Source organism: Rattus norvegicus, chromosome 1 (assembly GCF_036323735.1).
Source record: "Rattus norvegicus strain BN/NHsdMcwi chromosome 1, GRCr8, whole genome shotgun sequence".
Lineage (NCBI taxonomy): Eukaryota > Metazoa > Chordata > Mammalia > Rodentia > Muridae > Rattus > Rattus norvegicus.
Window position 1 is genome coordinate 23,334,262 of NC_086019.1, and position 21,544 is coordinate 23,355,805.

Below are 21,544 nucleotides of genomic sequence, written 5' to 3' on the forward strand. Positions count from 1 at the left end.
AAGAAAGAAATTTTGATGTTGTAATTGTTTTCTTGCAATAACCAGATTCTATCTTTTCCATCGATATAACTAAAAACCATGCGTGGAAGGCTGTCTGGGACCCATGAACTCTGTAAGAGGTCACATAACTCACTTTGGAAATGGACAGATCGGGAGCAGTCTGACCATGACCTTGGCCCTTGTACAAACTGGATCTCCACATCCTTTGGCTATTTCCTGCTAATGATAATGGGAAGGCTCACTGCCTGCTTACATTTATAAAGATTCTAGAGAAAAATCTTCTGAAAATTTTAAGGAAGGTCATGCACTTATCTGTGGCGATAAAGGGGAAGGCCAGAGGCCAGGAGCAGGATGGTAATTAGAAGAGATTCTGTCCGGTAGAAATGGAAAACATCCTGTAAGCTTACCCGTTTTCATGTGGGGACCGAACAAGGAAAACAAAACTGGCTTCTGCCTGAAAAGATGTCTGGCCAAATGGTTTGACTATTTCTTATGAATAACAGAGCAGAGCCTTCAAAGGAAGACGAGTGTTAGGGCTTAGGGACTAAGTAAAACATGTGGAATTATGTGACCCATGAACTTGTTCAAAGAAAAAACAGATTAATACAGGTTTAATAAAAACCCAAGTAGTAATGATTCATCATTATCATCACTATTGTTCTAGAGATTCTGACCAATAGAATAAGAAATGAGCGTGTACTTAAAAACCTTAAAAGTTGGACTGCTGTGGATAAAAACCTTAACGGCTAGATGTAACATATAGGCAAACTTTAATGACCGGATGTAGTGGTCCATATTTTAAAATCTCAGCACTTGTGAGGCAGAGGCAGGCAAACCTCTGAGTTTGAGGTCACCTTGGTTTTCCTAGTAAGTTTGAGGCTAGTCAAGCTACATACCAAGACCCTGTTTCAAAAAAATAATAGTAATTATTTAAAAGAAGTTAAAACAATATTAATGTTGGTGTGTTTAACAAAGAAACAAATAAAAATATAATGTAAACTTTATTGTTTATGCATAACATTGTTTATAGAACATAACATATATAATAGTGGCAATAATGGTTATATTAAAGCGTAGTCTTTTTCTGCTTCACTCAGTTACTCCCCTTACACCGTACCTTATTGCCCTCTGATCACATGTCTACATGACTGTGCATAACCCAGACAGTTGTTTCTGGATTTTTGGCTCCTCATTTCCAGAGCCTTTCACCCTTTATAAATCAATAGCACAGTTCTTAAAAGATCTACACAAAATCTGGAAATAACTTTTAAGGAATACCTTGAAATAAATAAAACCACAGAAAGTATAACGTATAGAAGATTCTCCAAAAAACGAGTGTTCCTTTTTTGAAATTTGGCAAATTGGTCTCATGGGCGAAAGAATTCAAATTAGTGTCTTAGACTGAATAGAGGCAACTTGTGTTACAATGTAGAGCTGTACTGTTCCTAAGAGTGCTACAGCAAAATCTAGCCCAGTCAATGAGACAACCCAATCCTGAAATGGATTGTAACAGAAAGAATGATTTTGTAGTTGTTATGAGTTTGTTTGAGGGTTTTAGTATGTAACCCTGCCCAGTCTGGAATTTGCTGTTTGTCAAATGGGCCTCCAATGGCAATTCTGCCTCTGCCTCTGCCTCTGCCTCTGCCTCTGCCTCTGCCTCTGCCTCTGCCTCTGCCTCTGCCTCTGCCTCTGCCTCTGCCTCTGCCTCTGCCTGCCACCAGCACTGAGACTGCAGTCTTCAGCTACTATGTTCCCCTATGTTTTGGGATGGAATGATTTACTACATCCTTAGAAGATCTTCAGATTTATGAACAGACAGCAGAATGTGCATTTTAATTGGCTATCTTTCTTTAATTTGGTCATGAAAATGTCACTGTCCGTAAATAAGTCCAAATTTTTAGTGATACTTAACTTGAAACTAATTCTGTAAGATCTATTTGAGAAATACCCTAATTGCAAATCAATACATATAATTCATAATATTTTCCTATTTCCTATTATTGGAAACCACTATTTCTGCCCATTTCATATATATATGAAAACCTATGGTTAACTCACCATTTTCATAAATATAATCACAAATTGTTTTAAATCCAGTGAAATATAATGGTTTCATGGGTTGCATTGCAAAATATCATGTGTTCATACATACATATGAACATATAGATATTCGTGTATATATATACACACACATATATGTATACATATATATGACAAATTCTAATTTGCACTCTAAATTCAGCCTTGCAATTTCAATTTCTGAATGAACAATCACCATCAGATCACAAAAGGCTATCTAAGGGCGGGGAAAATCTTTTGCATTTAAGTCTTTAATACTGGATTTACCACAAGATCATATCTAGCCTGTGTCAAATAGCAGATTATATACAGACACCAAAGTGTTATTTTAACTCAAATAATTGATGTTAAAAGCCCATGAAATCAGTGCCTATAGTTAGTTCACTATGTTCATAAATATAACCACCGACTTTTTTATTTAGTTTATGTATATTAATACACCGTAGTTGTCTTTAGACACACCAGAAGACAGCATCAGATCCCATGACAGAAGTTGTGAGCCACCATGTGGTTGCTGGGAATTGAACTCAGAACCTCTGGAAGAACAGTCAGTACTCTTAACTGCTGAGCCATCTCTCCAACCCCCATCACCAACTGCTCTTAAGAACTACAAAATATACTGGTTTCATGGATTGCGTTACAAAAATAACTTAGACCTAGATGAATCTTTTTGGAAAATTTTACCGAAGAGAACCATCTTCAACGCTCTTCTGAACCAGGGATAGAAAAAGGCATAAACCATCGGGTTGAAGGCAGAGTTCAGGTACCCGAACCAATTCAGTGTGTCATTCAGAGTGGGTGGGATAACATAGCCCAGGAAAGGGTCCAGGACCATGCAGAAAAAGAACGGGCACCAGCACAGGAGGAAAACGCCCACCATGATCCCTAAGGTTTTCGCGGCTTTTGTTTCCTTGCTTTGTGGCGCTCTGCTTTCCCCTTCCAATCCAACTTGAAGATTTGCACGATTAATTGACCTCGCTTGTCCTTTAGCTATGAAATATATTCTATAGTAAACAAATAACATAACAGATCCAGGTATATAGAAAGACGTCATGAATGCCAGTACCCCAGATACTTTACTGAAGAAGGGAAAACAGCCGCGCAGGCAGAAGACCTGATTGTGATACTGCTCCTCAACTCCTTCTAAGTTCAGCTCCAGGAAGATCATCCCAAATGCAAAAACAGCAGGAAGGCTCCAGCTAATGAGGATCATCACAAAAATGGCGGCGAGATTGATCTTGGCTTTGTATCTTAAAGGGTCGCACACAGCATAGTAGCGGTCAATGGAAATGAAGGCTAGGTGGAGAATGGATGCCGAGCTCAGCATGATATCAGTGCTGGTGTGAAGTTTGCAGAAGAGTTCCCCAAAGTACCAGCAGTGCTCAACTGTTCTCACCATGCTGTAGGGCATGACCAGACAGCCCAGCAGAAAGTCGACAACGGCCATGGAATGAAGGAGCCAATTTGTGGGCGTGTGAAGTTGCTTGAAGTGGGATATCGAAATGATTACTATTAAGTTGCCAACCAGAGTGGTTAGAATTATGAGTGATATTAAGCTGTACAGTGAAGCACGGACATCCCTTGACCAGTTGCTGTTCGTGTGGGAAATATTCGCGCTATTGTGGCAAAGATGCATCACTACAGAGAACTAAACACAGGCTGCTCTGTCCCTTTGGCTGTCGAGCAATGCTTCTCCAGAACTCATAGTCAGGTTAGAATTCCACCCCTTTTCATTTTTATGGACATGTACCTGTCCCTGAAACCTGAGAGGAGAGAAAAGAAGAAGAAAAATGAGGAAACAGTCAGCAACCGACTCACTCTTTTATTTCCATGTTCCTGCTGAAGAATATCTGCTTTGGAAGTTTTATTTACAAGGGCAGTGTAACGCTTCAGTCTAAAACATGTTTAACACCTAGTTGGAGCTGGACATTGTGCTAAAATATTAAGCGCAGAATAAAATAAAGTCAGCACCTAAAACCTCCATGTTCATAAGCCAAAGAAAATCAAAAGACGATTCTTCGGTGTTTCGATCAAGGGAAACAGCCTTTGTGAAGGAAGACAGAATCTAGTTGGAAGGCTGACACTCTCCGTGTCAGATTTACCTGGACAGAGGATTTAAAATAGCCTTTAAGTTATCCCGGGACACATTCTCTGTCAATACTCTGTCAAAGTCACTTTTAGACAACTTTCTACTAAATTAGCAGACTCAGTGGTAAGCCTTCCACCGACATTTTGACTGGAATCTCATCTCTTTTTTTTTTTTTTCAGATAGGTCCTTCCTCAGGGTCCTGAGTTAGCACCCCTTACAAGTCTGGCACCCTAACGAGATGATGCTGTCTGTCACTGCTGCTTGCCCATCCTTCCCCTCCCACGTGACCCAGTTTCCTGTACCTTCTTTTCAGACAGTTTCTCATGAGCTTGCGTACTTTACAAACCAACAAGTCTCAATGTAAGCATCTTCCCTCTCAACTCCACAGTAGTGTTTCCTGCTTGCTGGAAGACAGCACTCCTAAATGTTAAGCTCTCTGACTCTTCTTTTCACAGAGAAACAGAGATAGACAGGGAGACAGAGAGAACATTTATGTCCACACTGGCAACAACAATAATAATAATACAACAATAACATTCCTCAATCCAAAATCTTGATGAAATTCCTTTTATTTTCATGCTAAAAATATCTACCTAATTAAAAAAATATATCTTGGCTCTTCACAGAAAATACATCTAAGACTAGACCACTTTTTATTTCTACTGGTGGCCATTCTGGTCCAAGCCATTTGTCAGATGCTAATGACAATTTTCCAGCTGCTATTTTTCTTGGATCCTTACAAGGATACCAACCAAGTAAGCAACATTATTAAGGAAGAACTCATGTGTTAATGTGTATTTTCTCAGAATATTGATATAATATAAAAAGAGTAATAATACAAAATATGTTCTCAGAATCAATGCTGTGAACCAAGCAGTCATGGGTACCACTCAGGGATTAGAGGCTAAGGGAAACTGTACAGTGACGTCCCATTCCTTCCCCTGTTTTCTATTAGGACCATATTCTTGGCGAGCTGAGACCATACTCATGGTGAGGAATTGCTCTCACTCCTGCGCATGAGCATGCTGCATTCTATTGATCAGCTTCTTATGGAATCATCAAACCTCTCATTTTCTCAGTTCTGAGTCTTATTTTCATGTGGCTGGGCTATCACTGCCTTCCTGTGCTCAGAGAGAAGGCAATGGAGAAGATCACAAGCAAGCACTTCTGTGGTTTATGCAAACTAGGTGACTTTTTCTCATCATTCAAGATAGAGGCTCTGTGCAATTTAGTAAAATGTCACAGTCTTACAAGTGGAAACTATGATAGACAGGCAGAAGTTTTCACTAACCAGAGTACAAATAAAACTTCCAGAATCCAGGTATGACCATTCTGCTCATCCTTGAGACATCGGAGGCTGAAAGGAAAGTTTAACCGAAGGTGAGCATTTATCAGACTGAACTTGCTTTTGCTTTACTCCTGATTCTTGATGTGAGCTTCCAAGCAAAGAAAGAGTGGATTGGTTCCCTGTTCATCTACTTCATAGGAGGTGAAGGTTATAAAGGAACTATACAGAAGACATAGGTGCACTTAACAGATGATATGCAGAGGAGAATGTTGTCTTTGTAATCAAGTAGGAAAATTCATCATACACTGCACCCGAGAGATAGCTCAGTGGTTAAAGCACAGCCTGGAGTGCAGATCCCAGAATACACTTGGCTTATGCTGGAAGGAAGCGCCCATGGCTATTCCTCATTTCCACTAATGAGAGCAGATGATAGACTAATTTTTAGAGGTGAGGAGACTTATTTTAAAATAATGAGGACCTAAAATTGCAACTAAACTTTGCTTTAATGCAAGCGCCATTGTTTCATGATTATTTGTGGGTCTTGGGTGAATTATAAAGTTTTGCGGACCTACAAAACACAGGGTTCTCAAACTTACATTAACCGTCTAAAGGCTGAGGTAGTTGTTGAACAATCAGTGCCCGTTATAACCTAAGACTACTGACAGGCAAGGAGCACCCCTCCATGGCCTCTGCATCAGCTCTTGCCTCCAAGTTCCTGCCTAGTGTGAGTTACTGCCACAACCTCCCCTTTGATGACGATTAACACAGCGGTGGAAGTATAAGTCAATTAAACCCTTCCCTCCCCAAGTTCTTTGGTTATGGTGTCCCATCACAGCAATAGAAACCCTAACTAGGGAAGACGGCTAGTAGGGACCCACATTAGCAGCTCGCACAACCCGGAGTTGCATAGACGTTGCTTGACATTTCTCGACAAATTTTCAGTCTATAATTACTGTTTTTCCCAGAGTCACATAACCTAAAACGTCTCAGGAATACTGAGCCTTCCATTTAATAAAAAAATAACATAGGGGGCTACAAGGAACAAGTTTTAAAAGAGAGAACGTTAAATGTAAGAACATTGGACAAAGAACAAAGAAACATCTTGTGTGAGTGTGAAAGATGTCTCTCAGATCACAAGGATTCACAAGATACAACACCTACGTGTCCATTATTGCTTGGAGAAGGCATAAAAATTAAGATATTGAGAACTGGGTCCCAGAAAGGCAAATAATTAGTTCTATACAAATCAAACAGAATTGTGTGTCAATAATTGCAACAAATCCTGCTTTAAAATATAAAAAGTAAAAAAAAAAAAAAAAGCAGCTTTTAACAAGCAAGGGTGGCGTGAGTCACACCAATCAAGTACTGACTTACAGAATGGTACACTTGGGTAGGGTCTACATAAGCACAGCCTTATAACAGGCCCCAGCTTTGTCAGTGAATCTACTGAAGAGACCGGAAAGCAGAACCTTACAGATGCTCCAAATCCTGTGTTCCCCAGATGTGCTACCAAGAGGCATTAAGACACCATTAACAATGTAACACGACAGTGGACAGAAGCCAAGTCAACTAAGAAAGCGTTGTGGAGGCAGGGAAATGAAAATCTAAAGCCAAAAACAGTTATCGCAAACTAAGAAGATAAATGTGAATGGGCTAAGAAATGGAATGTATGTTTTTAATTTCTCCAGAAATGTACAAAATCAAATGATAAAATCATTACTAAATATCATACTGATCTCTTGGATGGTGGAAAAATCTTACGAACCTACTAAGCGTTATAGAAATGGAAATATCAATAGAATATTTCTACACCTGTTTACAAACCAACAGCAATGAAGGCTGCTGAGTGCCCGTGAGTGACAGGCGTCTTAGAGAACATGGTTCTGATACAGGTATCTGCAATGGATCAAAATGGCTAATGCTGGATGTGAGGGCGGAGACAACCACATCTGGAGTCAGCTCCAAATGACTGACACCAGAGATCTAGAGAACCCAAGGTAAATCGTGATACACTTGTGTAACTATCTCTTAAAGAATGGCACGCTTGGGTAAGTTTTACATAAATATGGCCTTATAACAGCCCCCCCAGACCTTACTAGGACCCGAGACTAATAATGGATTCTATGGTGAATTACCACTCAGAGACAGCACCAGCTGTCAAAGCTAAAACAAAGGCTGTCAAAGTCTGCAGTCCTGGGAACATTTCCAAATATATTAACCTTACTATTTGGCTTTTATAGTTCCACTTCTGGCTAACTGTTCTTGTTAACTGAAGTATGTCAACCCTGAACCTGGTTTTTGTGCGTAAAGGCTCAAAGAAAGTCTCAGCGCTCCACTGGGATCCCAAACACCCAGTGTAGACACCGACCTGCTAATAAAGACTGAGCCCCTGCCCCAGCAGTCTGGTGTCAGAGTCCTTTGGTTTTTGTCTTCACCTTCACCAGCCTATACAGGAGCCTTTGTGCCTATAAATAAAATGTCTGACTGCTTGCACTCTCTTCAACTACCGGTCTCCTGTGTCCTAGATCTTAGGCCTCTTCTGAGTAGGTGAGCATGCTGAAGGCAGGCAGGGAGGAAAGGTGGGGATGATGGAACTGAGAGGAACAATATCAGGCTGTAGCTAACAGAGCTCTCTCTCTATAGTCTGGGAAGCAAAAGTGCAGGGAGTTAATGTTAAAATCTAAACTAGTGAATGACTATCCAGCAAACATGTATTCAGCCAAAACAGTTTCTATATGAATGGAAAAGAAAATGCCTCCCCAAAGACTCCAGGAAAAACTCAATATAAAAAAAAACATTCCAATAAAAAAGTTAATCTTGCAAAAGCATTTAAATGTCAAGGCAGGAAGAATAAGAATGACAGTAGAGAGTAATATTTTCTGAACTATGTTTGATTTTAAATAAACAAAAATTTCCAGGTGTGGTGGCACACGCCTTAAATCGGGAGGCAGAGGCAGATCTTTGTGAGTTCAAGGCCAGCCTGGAAAAGAATCACAAGGCTGAAGGGAAGACTCAGTGGGTAAAGCTTCTGTCATGCTGACCTCAGCTCAATCCCCGGAAGCCACTTTAAAGTGGAAGGAGAAAACTAACTCTGCAAAGCTGTTTGCTGACCTTCACGCTAGCACCATAGCAAGGACACACAGACCACCATAATTATTTTAACTTAAAAAGCATTAAGTTTGCACAGCATGAAAACTTTTAACTGAAAAAAAAAAAAACTTGGAAGCTAATGATGTAGCTTAGTATTAAAAAGCACTTCCCTAGCTTGTGTGATTTCAATTCTGAGCATTACAAAACTTTAAATGTAGCTATTTCTTTTCGTCTATGTAGCTATTTCTTTTTGTCTAGTGATGCCTAAAGTTGAAGTGCTTAGGAAGGGAAAGCCAAAGGATTGAGATTAGCTACATAGAGAGTGTGAAGTCAATCTGGGCCACAGGATACTCTGTCTCAATAAGTGAAACAATGAGTAAGTCAATTCGTTACTTTAAGGAAACCTTAATGTTGACCTGGAACCTACTTTTGCACTATCTTGATATGTTCCAGAAAGGAAGAGGGGCCCCAGGAGGAAAGAAGATAAAGGGGGAGTGTCAGGAAGTTGTGCAATTCGTAAGTCACTGGATTCAAGAAACTGCAATTAAATCTCACTGCTGGTCTGTGAGACTCTGTTTGTGACAGGTTTCACTATGTCCAGTCTGGTCTTCAATTTGGCATTCTCCTGCTGTGATCTAAGACCTGGGGCTTCAGGAATGCACTCCAACACCTGGTTTTATTAGTATTATGTTAAAGTTTAAAATGATCATATTGTAGACTCAGTAAATGTTCATTGTAAGTTTTTAAAACAATGAAAGTATCTGACATAGTCTGACTTTATTTCAAATCACTAGTATATTCAATGAAATGTTAAATATAACAGGCTGCTTCTTTTATCTAAAAGATGGAATGATATCTTTTAAAATAAAGAAAATAAACATTGCAACATTTTCGCTCTGTGTTATTAGGGTATTTTAAAACCCTGTAAGCTAAGTTTGTTTATAGTATTTTACACAAACACATTTAATATGCTTTTGCATAAGCATGAAAATAGTCATTGAGTGGTGTAATCTAAGCTCACAGTACTGTTTTCTCTGGGATGATTAAATTGAAACTGAACAAATAAAAGCAACAAGAGAGGCACTAACACCAAACTTAGCCATAGATTTCCCTAGGCCATCAGTTACTCTTTCTTCTTTTTCTAATTCATGGTTCCTTCTATGCATTCTTTATTGCCATAGCCAGTAAAAGATATTGAATAGTCTAAAACGTAATGCCTATGGCTTATTAATAAACTCCAATTACTTCTTTCTTTTACATGAATACTTCTTTTCATGAAGTGTTTGTCCTTTTACCTTTATATTTAAATTACACATTTGCTAAGTTTCTAAGCTCAACGTCTTGTTTCCCACTATACACATTTAAGAATAAAATTATCTATGGATTTAATAATAAGTCTATTCTAAAATATTTTACAACTCTGTATTTCATACTGAATCCTTTCTTCAAATGCCAAAAGTATTTTGAAAAAAATCTTATTTTTTTAAAGGAGGAAAGAAATAAGGGGCAGGGGATGCAGCCTTTCCAGATGCTGAAGTCATCATGCTTGAGAAGGAGCTTGACCAGAAGCAAACCATGTCCTGACACATAGCAGAACAGATCACACCATCACACAGACAAACAGAAAAAAGATTAAGAGCAATCCCCCCTTACATTATATTGAATGAGTTTCTGCTAGTATAACACACATGAGGTGCATAAATGGATATCAGTTGACACTTCTGTGGGGAAAATGTCTAAAAATAATCTGTGAGATTATCCAAATAAGTTCAAACTAGCAGAGCTATGACATGGACTCTACTTATATACAAGAGCGGCAGAGTGAAAAAGCAGTTTCCCTGGCTTTCTGTAGATGGGCATTGTTGAAAAATATTTTTAAAACACCCTTCCTCTACTAAAGCAGACATTACATAGCTAAATTATAGAAATCTTGTTTATCAATGCCCTAGATAATGGCAAGTTTTAGTTTCTTAGTAAGCACCAAGCCACAGATGGCTCTCGTTACCTGTGTCACGCTTTCCACAAATTCTCTCCACAACTCAAGAGGGAGGGTCTCTAGGGTCTGCTTCCACTGCTGAGTGTCTGCAGACCTATCTTCTGTGGGAAAACCGAGCAGAGCCCATGCTGAAATCCTGCCTCTGGGACCAGGTTGCCTTTCTCTGCCCCTTGTCCATCTGCTACTGGTGAGATCCCACCACTGGTTTATGACAGTGGATAGCTAGCACACACAGAATGCTACAAATATTAAAATCTGAAACAGATAAGCTGATAATAAATCTTTGTGAAACAAGGTACCTGTGAGCTATCAGTACAGCAGGAAGGCGCTTGGATTCTAAACCACCATCCGGAAGTGTGCTGTGAGCAAGCTAAACAGACAGAGTAAATATTACCACGACTTTAAAAATAACCCCAGGGATGGGCCACCCATAATCACAGCCATCAGTGTTAACAGAATATAAATGAAAACACATATCCATTTTACCTGCCTTAATTGTTGATTGATTTGAAATCAAAGGACTTCTCTATTGCACACCGGTACAAAGGAAACAGCCAGTGTTCAGAAACTTGTTCATTACAGGAGCAGATGTTAGGTACATAGAATAAACTGAAACCTAAAATATCTAACAGTTAGAAAAATGCCACAAAGATACAGTTCTTATGTGGTGGTGGTGGTGGTGGTGGTGGTGACTTTAAAGCTAGAAAAAAAATTCTTATATCCTCACCCAGTACAAATAAAGGCAAAAAGTGAGGGAGCAAAGACTTTAGGAAAATGTCCCTGCTGTGTTTAATGCTCTCTGATATTTGCTGTTTTACTCATTTTTGGTTTTTGTTTGTTCTTTGGCTTTTGTGTGTATGTGTGTATGGGGGGGGTGTTTGTTTGTTTGTTTGTTGAAACAGGGTTCCTCCGTGTAGCCCTGGCTGTCCTGGACTTTAGAGCAGGCTGACCTTGAACTCATACAGATCCACCTGCCTATGTCTCCCCAGTGTGTGAACCACTGTGCCCTGAACTTCAGTCTTTTTTTTTAGTAGTATTACAAGCCATATTTAGAGAACAATCTTTTCCTTGTGGTTATATGGTCACAAATTTTTACCTATTTACCTTATTTTCATCCTATATACACAATTCCCAAACAGATCCCTTTGTCTCGCATGGAGCTCCTGACTTAGCTAGCTAAACAGAAGAGCTACAAGCAGAGCTCCTCGTCCTTTCGTGACTGTTATGTGGGAAACACATGATGCTAGAAACCACTGACTTTTGCTCCCAGCTCGTTAAACTCTTAATATTCACACCGTGTCTCTGCTTCATCCCTGCCCCTTGAGTTTTATTTTATTTTATATCCATTTTGCGTACATGTTATGTTTGTACACCACATGTATGCAGTGCCTGAGGAAGCCAGAAGAGGGCAATGGATCTCCAGAGACAAGGGTTACGTACAGATGTAGGCTGCTTTGTCAGTGCTGGGAATCAAACAGGACTTCTGGGAGAGTCCAGTTTTCTTAATCTCTGACACCAGTGCTCTTAACCACCGAGCTATCTCTCTATTCCCTACAACAGCCTTTGATTTTTGAGCATTACTGTTTTATTTGTAGAGTATAGACAGAAATAGAGTTTCTTTCTTAATTTTTTCATTTGAAACCTAGCCCACAGGAAGGCTTGTGTTTCTGAGTGTTGTCTATGTAATCACCCCAGCTTATCCACTGTCCAAAGAGGATCAGAGACATGCAGAATGGATGGCACCATGAAGAGATACAGTTCGTGGCAGAGCCTTTCTAGCAGCCTCCAGAAAAATATGAGTGTAAGTCACTGCTTCTGGTGGTTTGAAAGAGAACAGTCTCCACAGACACATTTGAATGCTTGGTCCCTAGCTAATAGAACTAGTTGGGAAGGATTAGTGGCTGTGGCTTCGTTGGAGGAGGTGTGTCATTGGGGAGAGGTTTTGAGGTTTCAAATGTTCATACCATTTCCAGTTAGCTCTCTCTGCCTCTTTACATCCCAATAAGGATATACGGTCTCAGCTCCTTCTCAAAACCAGTCCAGTCTGCCTGCTGCTGTGTCCTCCTACTAAGATAGTCATGAAGTCCAGTCTTCTAGAACTATGAGCCCCACTGTAAATGCTTGCTTACAAGCTGCCTTTGCTTATAATGTTTTATCACAGAAGTAACAAAGTAACTAAGACACTGTTATTTTGGGCTACCAGTTTTGTGTCAATTCATTAATAAGTATCATGACAGTGACTAAATGGATTCATTGTATTTCTGAAAGACTATAATTTGAATGTACTCAGAATACACCCATGGAAGAAAAGAATGATGGAATGAGAACAAAATTTTAAGACAGAATTGCTATTGAGAAAATATTTTAATTGTTCAGTATAAATTTTGTAAAGTAGGAAGTTTTTGAAATATTTCTTGGTAATTTTTACTTCTGTAAAAATTATAGGAAGTAGGGAGAGCTTAAAACTCTTTTCCAATATCATATAACTGTCCAACCATGAAGTAAATTAAGGATCAGGTTAGTGTTTGTCCAGTGCATGAGCTAGTGTTGTTAGAAGTGATTCTGTACCTTCAGAGGCCAGCTTCTGAGTGGGTTTAGCAGTGGATAATTGAAAAGGCACTGTGGTATTTGCACATGTAATTCACTCAAATGCCCTACTGGCATGCAGGAAGTTCTGAGCTCTACCCGTGGATCCTCATAAAACTGTCCATGGAGGTTCACGGCTGTAATTTATTGCTGGGAAGCAGAGACAGGAAAATCAGAAATTCAAGTTCATTCTTGCCTCTAGAACATTTGAGGCTAGTTTTGGGTTTGTGTGTCCTCAGACTCCCAGCCAACTGTGGAGAAAGGTATTTAAAAAGGAAAAAGAGAGAAAGGAAGAAAGGAAGGAAGGAAAAAAGAAAGGAAGGAAAAAAGAGAGGAAATGTTACTATGCCTTCATCCACCTCTTAAATAGTAGAACTTTTAGTAAAATGGACTGAATAAATGGGAGTTAAGTGAAGAGAGCTATTCCTAGTTGCTTCATTTAATTTCATTTACACTGTGTTCTGTAAAACAAAAGATCTGTAGGAAAAATGAGAATAAGACTCTCTACCGCATAAGATAACACTAAGGTTGCTGACTTCTGAGAGAAGTATGGAGAGCATTTAGTAACATCAGGAGACAAGCTTAGCAGTCACCAAAAAGGAGTGTGATGGCTGTGTATGGGTCAGGACTGAAGTTTTAGCTTCTCATTACCTGCTTCAAAAAAAAAAAAAAAAAAAGACTAAGTCAAGTGAATGAATTTTTTGAACATATAACAGAGAAAGAAGGAGAGAAATGAAGTACTACTATACAAGATGAGGAGGACAGGATGTACAATAAGGAAAATTGTCACGCGCCTAATGTCCCGCCAGTAAGAAAGACGCGCGGCAACAGGATTCTTCTGCAAACAAGCCTTTACTGTGTTACAGCTCTTCTTAGTGTTACAGCTCTCTTAGTGTTACAGCTCTCTTGAACAGGGACCTCGAGCAGCAAAGTCGCTCGACTTATATAGACAACAGTATGCTAATTATCTCTCAGGGATTGGTGGGGCATGGATCACCCCACTACTTGTCCTCCAGGGATTGGCGGAAAATGAATCACCTCATTAGCATATTAACAGTCAACTGACACCTGGTGCATAAACCGCACATGTGCAGTACCGCTGTTCACCACTAGAGGGAGCCCTAGCAAGGGGACAAGCCTGCACATGCACAGTAAATCGTTTATATCCAGACAAGGCTGGATGTCGGCGCCATCTTTGTTTCGCCGCGCCGCTCTCTACATCTCCCCCTTTTTTGTTTAATAAAATGACTGGTCTAGATCTGGGTGTCACGTCAATCTTGTCATTGCTCCTGTCTTAGGTCGTTCTCATCCAAACTCGGCCTTACCCGTCATAGAGTTACCCTATCGCCACCGGGCCCCGTGTCTTAGGTTGGTCTGAGTTCGAGGAAAGTTGCCCATCCCTGGATACAATTACTCCACATGACTGTGACGAAAATGATCTAGGGTGAACTCTTGATCTTTCAAAGAGGCCAGCCATATATTGGGAGAAGCACCATTGTCAATGGCGGTCATAGCCTGGTAAACAATCGCTTTGTGTTTGGCATGTTCTCTTTTTAAACAGTCAATAAGCCAGAGACCTACTCCGCATCCCAGGAGGACAATAGCTCCCCAGGACAAACATGACCGCCCACTCCTTAACAAGGGAGAAAGCATTGGTAATCCATGAGGTAAAGTCTTCAACTGTGATGGGGTCCAGCCTAGTGCTGTTGAGGACAGCAATCTGCATCTGCAATTGTCTTGATAGTTGCTCTGCTTTCATGGACCAGTTTCCTTTCAGATAATTCGAGATTTCTTTGCTCATTCCCAGTAGTAATAGTAGGGTTCGTAGTCTCATCTTCAGGAAGAGCAGAAGGCAATTTTCGAGTCAAACGCTCAGGTACCCAAATTGGATTTTCTTGATTCTGCGGAAAAACACAAATCGCTCCCCTAGATCTCGAAATCACGGGATCTGGGCCATGCCATTCATCAGTTAAGACATCCTTCCACTTTACTTCTGCATTAGTTATAGGTGTAGTAGCAGCATGGCGATCTGCAGCAGAGCGGCCATGCGCATCCAAAATTAAGAAATTTAGAGTAAATAGAGCTAAAGAAAGTTGTTCTTTTGGTGTTCAGCTGCTGGCAATTCCCTCTTTTTGTTTTTGTATAAGCACTTTTAAGGTACGATGTACTCTTTCCACAATTCCTTGACCCTGGGGATTGTATGGTAAGCCTGTAGTATGACCGACCCACATTGTCTGGCAAAATGCCTGAAAGGACTTTGCAGTGTAGGCAGGCCTGTTGTCTGTCTTGAGACTATCAGGCTTTCCCCAGGCTGCCCATGCCTCTAAGCAATGGCTAATGGCATTACGAGCCTTTTCACCAGTCATCAGAGTAGCGTGTATAATACCGGAACAGGTATCAACAGAAACATGAGCATATTTTAAATTTTACCAGTTTTATGTCAACTTTCTGTTATCAATGTTACATTTTTTAAACCATATCCAATAACTTAAAAGCCAATAGTCCATAACCAAGGCATGTAGAGAATATTTATACATTTAAAACCAATCAGAAAACAAATTTGAAGTGACTACACATATCTTAGCTACAGGTGCAAGGCTCCAAGGGCCGATTGAAACTGCTTTTTTAAGAGAAGCACCTTGTCACTTGCTAAATCTCCTTGAGACCAGGAATCCAAGTAGGCACACTCAAGTTTAAATTTTTGTTTGATTCTCCTGAATAAATTTTCAGGCGGTCTACCTCTATCAAATCTGATCAGTATGACTCTGTGAGGTTTCCAGAGCCTAATCACATACCTAGCAATAGCCTCAACTTGAGCCACAACAAAAGCTGCACTGACCCCATTTTTTATCTCTGCCTTCTCTCTGTTCCTTTTATCTCTTTTTCTTTTCTTTTTTTCTTTCGAGACCTTTTCTCCCTCTGACATACTTTCTTGTTGCTCTGCAAGGACCCTCTGACCTGTCCTAACAGCTTCCTCACATCGTTTATCCTCTAAGCAGGCAGGGACCATTCGCCAAAGAGGTTTTGGTCCGGGCTTAAGCTTGCCCTCTGTGGCCTCTCTATCCCACACAAAGAAGAAAAGAAACAAAATTACAAGCCTTGCCCACAAAGGATCCATAACTTTAGGTTTCTTCACAGTGGCTCTCCACCTAGGCCCATATCTTTCTTCCTCATATATGGCTGCCTCTTCCTTTAATTCCTCCTTCTCCGACTCTGACAACTCTTGCTCAGAGTCACTGCCAGCCAGTTCTAAGGCTTCTAATTCTTTTAATGGATACAAAGTATCCTCTCCGGATGACTTGTACTTCGTCCTCCGGGGCATACCTATTTTTTCCTCTGGCGGCGTTTCTTCCACCTTTTGTATCTCTTTCACTTTTGTTTTAGTAACCTTTTTCTTTTTGCACGCTCCTGATTTCTCACTCCGCTCCATTTCTGACATTCTCTCTTGAATGTTCTGTCCTGCCTTGACTATGTCCTCACATTTTAACACAACTAGCAAGAAGACAACAGTCACTATAAAAACGAGCAACAATCCCTCCACGGCAAGACTAAATCCAAAAAGGGGCATGCCTCTCAGAGCTTGCCTTTTAATTTACCTTCTCGCAGTTCTGAATCCTCTTCAGCACACTGAAGGGTCCCCTCGGCACCGGCGATGTTGGTTCCCGGGTTTCAGCACCACTTGTCACGTGCCTAATGTCCCGCCAGTAAGAAAGACGCGCGGCAACAGGATTCTTCTGCAAACAAGCCTTTACTGTGTTACAGCTCTTCTTAGTGTTACAGCTCTCTTAGTGTTACAGCTCTCTTGAACAGGGACCTCGAGCAGCAAAGTCGCTCGACTTATATAGACAACAGTATGCTAATTATCTCTCAGGGATTGGTGGGGCATGGATCACCCCACTACTTGTCCTCCAGGGATTGGCGGAAAATGAATCACCTCATTAGCATATTAACAGTCAACTGACACCTGGTGCATAAACCGCACATGTGCAGTACCGCTGTTCACCACTAGAGGGAGCCCTAGCAAGGGGACAAGTCTGCACATGCGCAGTAAGTCGTTTATATCCAGACAAGGCTGGATGTCGGCGCCATCTTTGTTTCGCCGCGCCGCTCTCTACAGAAAATGAGCATGAGAGGGTGTTAGAGGAAAGTGTGAATTAAAACTACTTTAAGATCCCACCTCCCTCCAAGCAAAATGAACATTACTCATGAAACAAATGACAGCACTTACTTATAGCATCATTAGCCAAGGAGACACGGAGATGATGCTTACCTAGAAGCTATAACTGACTACTTATCAGAGGGCTGGAAGGCTCTCAGGACTCAATCAGGAGACTAAGGTAACAATCAGTGTAATCCAGCTGCAAATCCTGAGATCCACAACAGGAACTGCCTGCAAGATATTCATGTACAAGACTGGCAAAAAGGACATGAGAAACGAATCCTAACCCTAACCATAAGCCTAAACCTAGCCTAACATTAACACAAACAATATTAACTAATGTAAACCTAATTCTAGACTAACACTAATTTAACCTTAATGATACAAAAAACAAAACAATAACTTAACACTAATCATAAACATAGACAAATCCTAAACTAAACAATACCCATAAACATAACACTAACAAAAAACCAAACTTGAAACCTAACCTAAATTAAAACTAATTCTAGCCTAACACTAAAACAAAATCTACACCTAACAATAAACCTAGACCTTTATTAATCCAGACCCCAAACCGAAACTAACCCTAACCAAACCCTAACGCTAACCAAACCCTAACCCTAGCCTTAACCCTAACCCCTAAGCCTAAACCTAACCCTAACCTAACCATAACCCTAACCCCAACCCTAACCTAACCCTAACCTAACCATAATCCTAACCCTAACCCTAACCTAACCCTAACCCCTAACCCTAACTCTAACCCTAACCTTAACCTAACCTTAACCCTAACCCTAACCCTAACCCTAACCCTAACCCTAACCCTAATCCCTAACCCTAACCCTAACTCTAACCATAACCATAACCTAACCCTAACCCTAACCCTAACCTAACCCTAACCCTAACCCCAACCCCTAACCCCTAACCCTAACCCTAACTCTAACCCCAACCCTAACCTAACCCAATCATTTTTTAAAATAGGATTTAAGGCCAGTCCCATTGCTTGGAACCCACACCTAACGTTGTGCAAATGACCAAGAAGCAGATTACACATCAGAGCCTGGTGTACTATATGTGAGAATGCTAACTCCACACAAGAATATACAAATTCTATAAACTATTGAAAAGGTGGTGAGACCTTTCCTTTGAATTTTTACACACCTCTCTCCACCAATGAGCTCTTATTGTCACCAAAAGACAATGGTTGTCCAAGGCCCTGAATTTTCAACGGATTCATGAGGATTATTATGCCCACAGCTATTTGCCATCAAAGAACATAAGAACACCATAAACGTGTTCAATACTTGAGAAAATGTTCCAGCCAGTACAGTTTGGAGCTGGTCAGAGAAAGGTTTTGGTTAATGGACTTCAACTCTGTGATACCATAGAGGGCAATCTGCACTGTCCACAGCTGAATGCTCCCTCAGACAGGACGTGCGACGTACGGTCATTTCTAAATCAAACTGCCAAGAAACCCACTGTGCAGTATCCCAGAGAAAGACAAAATCCCTTTGCCTTGATTTTAAAGGTAGCTTACCAAGTGGTAGATAGATACATTTTATTGGGTTTTCAAGTAGCCTTATATCATGAAGCTATTGCTGTTTGAAAATATTATTCCGTTTTATCTTATGATGAACCTGTAAGGTAAAAAAAACAAACAAACAAATACTCAAAGTATCAAAGAATTAATAGACAAAAATCCTCCAAAAATACCATTGAATTGACCATCTGGACATGCGGCCTGCCCTTAAGGGTGATGTGTATACCCAGTAAGACTCCGATGGAGAAACTGTTTTCCTTTGCAAGCATGTTCAGGTGGAGATCACTTCCGGGTTAGGGATGAGGGGATGTGTTCAAGTCACCTCTGTGTCAGTTCAGACCTGTGCAGGCCTGTCATAGTTTTAATATGCTTGGCCTAGGGAGTGGCACTATTAGGAGGTGTGGCCTTGTTGGAGTGGGTGTGGCCTTGTTGGGTGGGTGTGGCCTTGTTGGAGTGGGTGTGGCCTTGTTGGGGTGGGTATGGCCTTGTTGGAGGAGGTGTGTCGCTGCGGACATGGATTTAAGACCCTTGTCTTAGCTGCCTGGAAGTGAGTGTTCTGTTAGCAGTCTTCAGGTGAAGATGTGGAACTCTCAGCTCCTCCTGTACCATGCTTGCCTGGATGCTGCTATGCTCCCACCTTGATGATACTGAACTGAACCTGTAAGTCAGCCCCAGTTAAATGTTGTCCTTTATAAGACTTGCCTTGGTCATGGTGTCTGTTCGCAGCAGTAAAACCCTAACTGAGACAAGGTCCTTCAGATGCTGGTACAGTCTCTGTGAGTTCATAGATTCACTGGTTACGCTGTGTTTAGAAGATCTTGTTTCCTTGGTGTCCCCCTGTCTTCTGGCTCTTACAATCTTCCTACCTCCTCTTCCTCAGAGCTCCCTGACACCTGAAGGGGACGTATTTGAGGGAGATGTCCCATTTAGGACTGAGCGTTCCAAGGTTTCTCCTTCCTGCACATTGTCCAGATGTGGGTCTCCATATTTGGTCAAGTAGGAGACTCTTATGAACTAGATGTTAACAGCAGATGAGATAAAACGGTATAATTTTCATTTCAAAATAGTAGTCAAAATTGTCCTAATCACTAAACATGTCGTGGTAGATTTCCATGGCAATCTTTGAAGACAATGTTATATCTTTTGGTTGTTACATGTGTTCTTGAAAAGCTAATTCCAGGCTATCAGGTTATTTTTGCATTATAGTGTTCTTATAATTAATTTTTACAGTACCCTCTATTCTAGTACTAAGTGCACATAACAGCAGGAATTTTGATTCTCTTTCACTTATGCTGTGACAGCAAATAAACCCTCAATTAATTGTTTTGATTTTTTTTAAAACAGATAAAATTTTACCATAGATGGGAAGAAAGACGTCATCTGGTTTACCACAAATTTCATTAAATTAACACTTAATCTGTGATACTGATATTTCCATAACTCAATTCAAAGTTTAGTCAATTAACATGTCTACATGCACTTTGCCCAGACATTAATGTGTATCAGATAATTTACCACCACAGTGACAGGAAGGCCCTCTTTGCTTTGGCATGGTGTCAAAGTTTATAGAAAGTATTGATGTCTAAATAGCTGTTCAAGGTGATACCCATGTTTGCTATCCGTGTGGCTCTTCCACCAGAGAGAACAATTTCAGAACAGAAAATTAAAAGAGTGTGCTCTTACAGTGGGAAGACGGCTCTGTCGGCAATCTGCTACTCAAGCACGAGGACCCGATGCCCATAAAGATCTGATGAGGCTGGGCTACACTGCACTCACGTGAAAAGCAAGGCATGGTGGCATATGCCTACAATCTCAGCACTGAAGACTGCTGTCCAGCCAGGCTAATGGATTCAGCAAGCTCCCTGTTAAAGGAGATGCCCTGTCTCACAAACCAAGGTGGAGAACAATGGAGGACACCCAACGTCCATCTCTGACATGCTAGTAAGCATGAACCTGTGCATTGAATATACACATACACAGAAAGAGAGAGCACACTTGCAGACATACACATACATATATTCACTCACAGAAACATACACACACACACAGAGAGACAATACACACACAGACACACCCTGTTTACTGACTGTTCATTGATCATTGTAAATTACCTTTCAGACCTGAACCTTTCCATTCCTTATGTTACGTTTTTCTCCTTATGACTTCACTCGTGATAAATCAACAGATACGATCAACCCACTTTGATCTTTACTCTAGGACATGCGTATGTCGGTATTAATAGTGTACATTCTTTTAGCTTTCCTCTATACTCTGATGATGAGGAACTTAACTTACCTCTCTTTATGAAGGCAAAGATACAACTGTGCCGTGGGATCAAAGAGCACTGGGGAAGAAATCAATACCCTCTGGGTGGGGAGATGGCCCAGAGGATAAAGCACTGCTATGTAAACCTGATGACCTATATTCAGAATTCCAGAACCCACATAAAGCCAGACATTGTATCATGCGTTCTGTAATACCAGTTCTCCTGTAGCTAGGTGGGGGTAGAGACAAAAGATTCTCTAAACACTTGGTGGCTACTCAGCCTTGTGATTCCAACAATGAGTTACAAAGAGTGATCCTGTCTCAAACTAGGTGAAGGGTAAGGTTGAAACCCAAGGTTGTCCTCTGATCTCTACGTGTGTACATCCATCCTTTCCAAAACACAAGAACGGGCAGACACATGCATTCCCTTGTGTGTGCACATTTTCATTTAA

The 21,544-nt window shown here is 40.7% G+C and overlaps 1 protein-coding gene and 1 long non-coding RNA gene across 3 annotated transcripts; both read right to left on the reverse strand.

Moving 5' to 3' along the window:
• Nucleotides 1-2,716: 2,716 nt before the first annotated feature.
• Nucleotides 2,717-3,715, reverse strand: Taar1 (trace-amine-associated receptor 1). Its single transcript, NM_134328.1, is given in 1 exon segment — nt 2,717-3,715. A coding segment is annotated over 1 exon segment (999 nt).
• Nucleotides 3,716-13,963: 10,248 nt separating this feature from the next.
• LOC134484973 (uncharacterized) lies at nt 13,964-17,374 on the reverse strand. Of its 2 annotated transcripts, none has more exons than XR_010062818.1 (2): nt 16,725-17,374; nt 13,964-15,029 (listed from the first exon to the last, which is right to left on the reverse strand). It is a non-coding gene; the product is annotated as an uncharacterized LOC134484973 (long non-coding RNA). The 2 variants fall into 2 exon arrangements; XR_010062817.1 differs by having other exon boundaries at nt 13,964-15,076.
• Nucleotides 17,375-21,544: the final 4,170 nt, after the last annotated feature.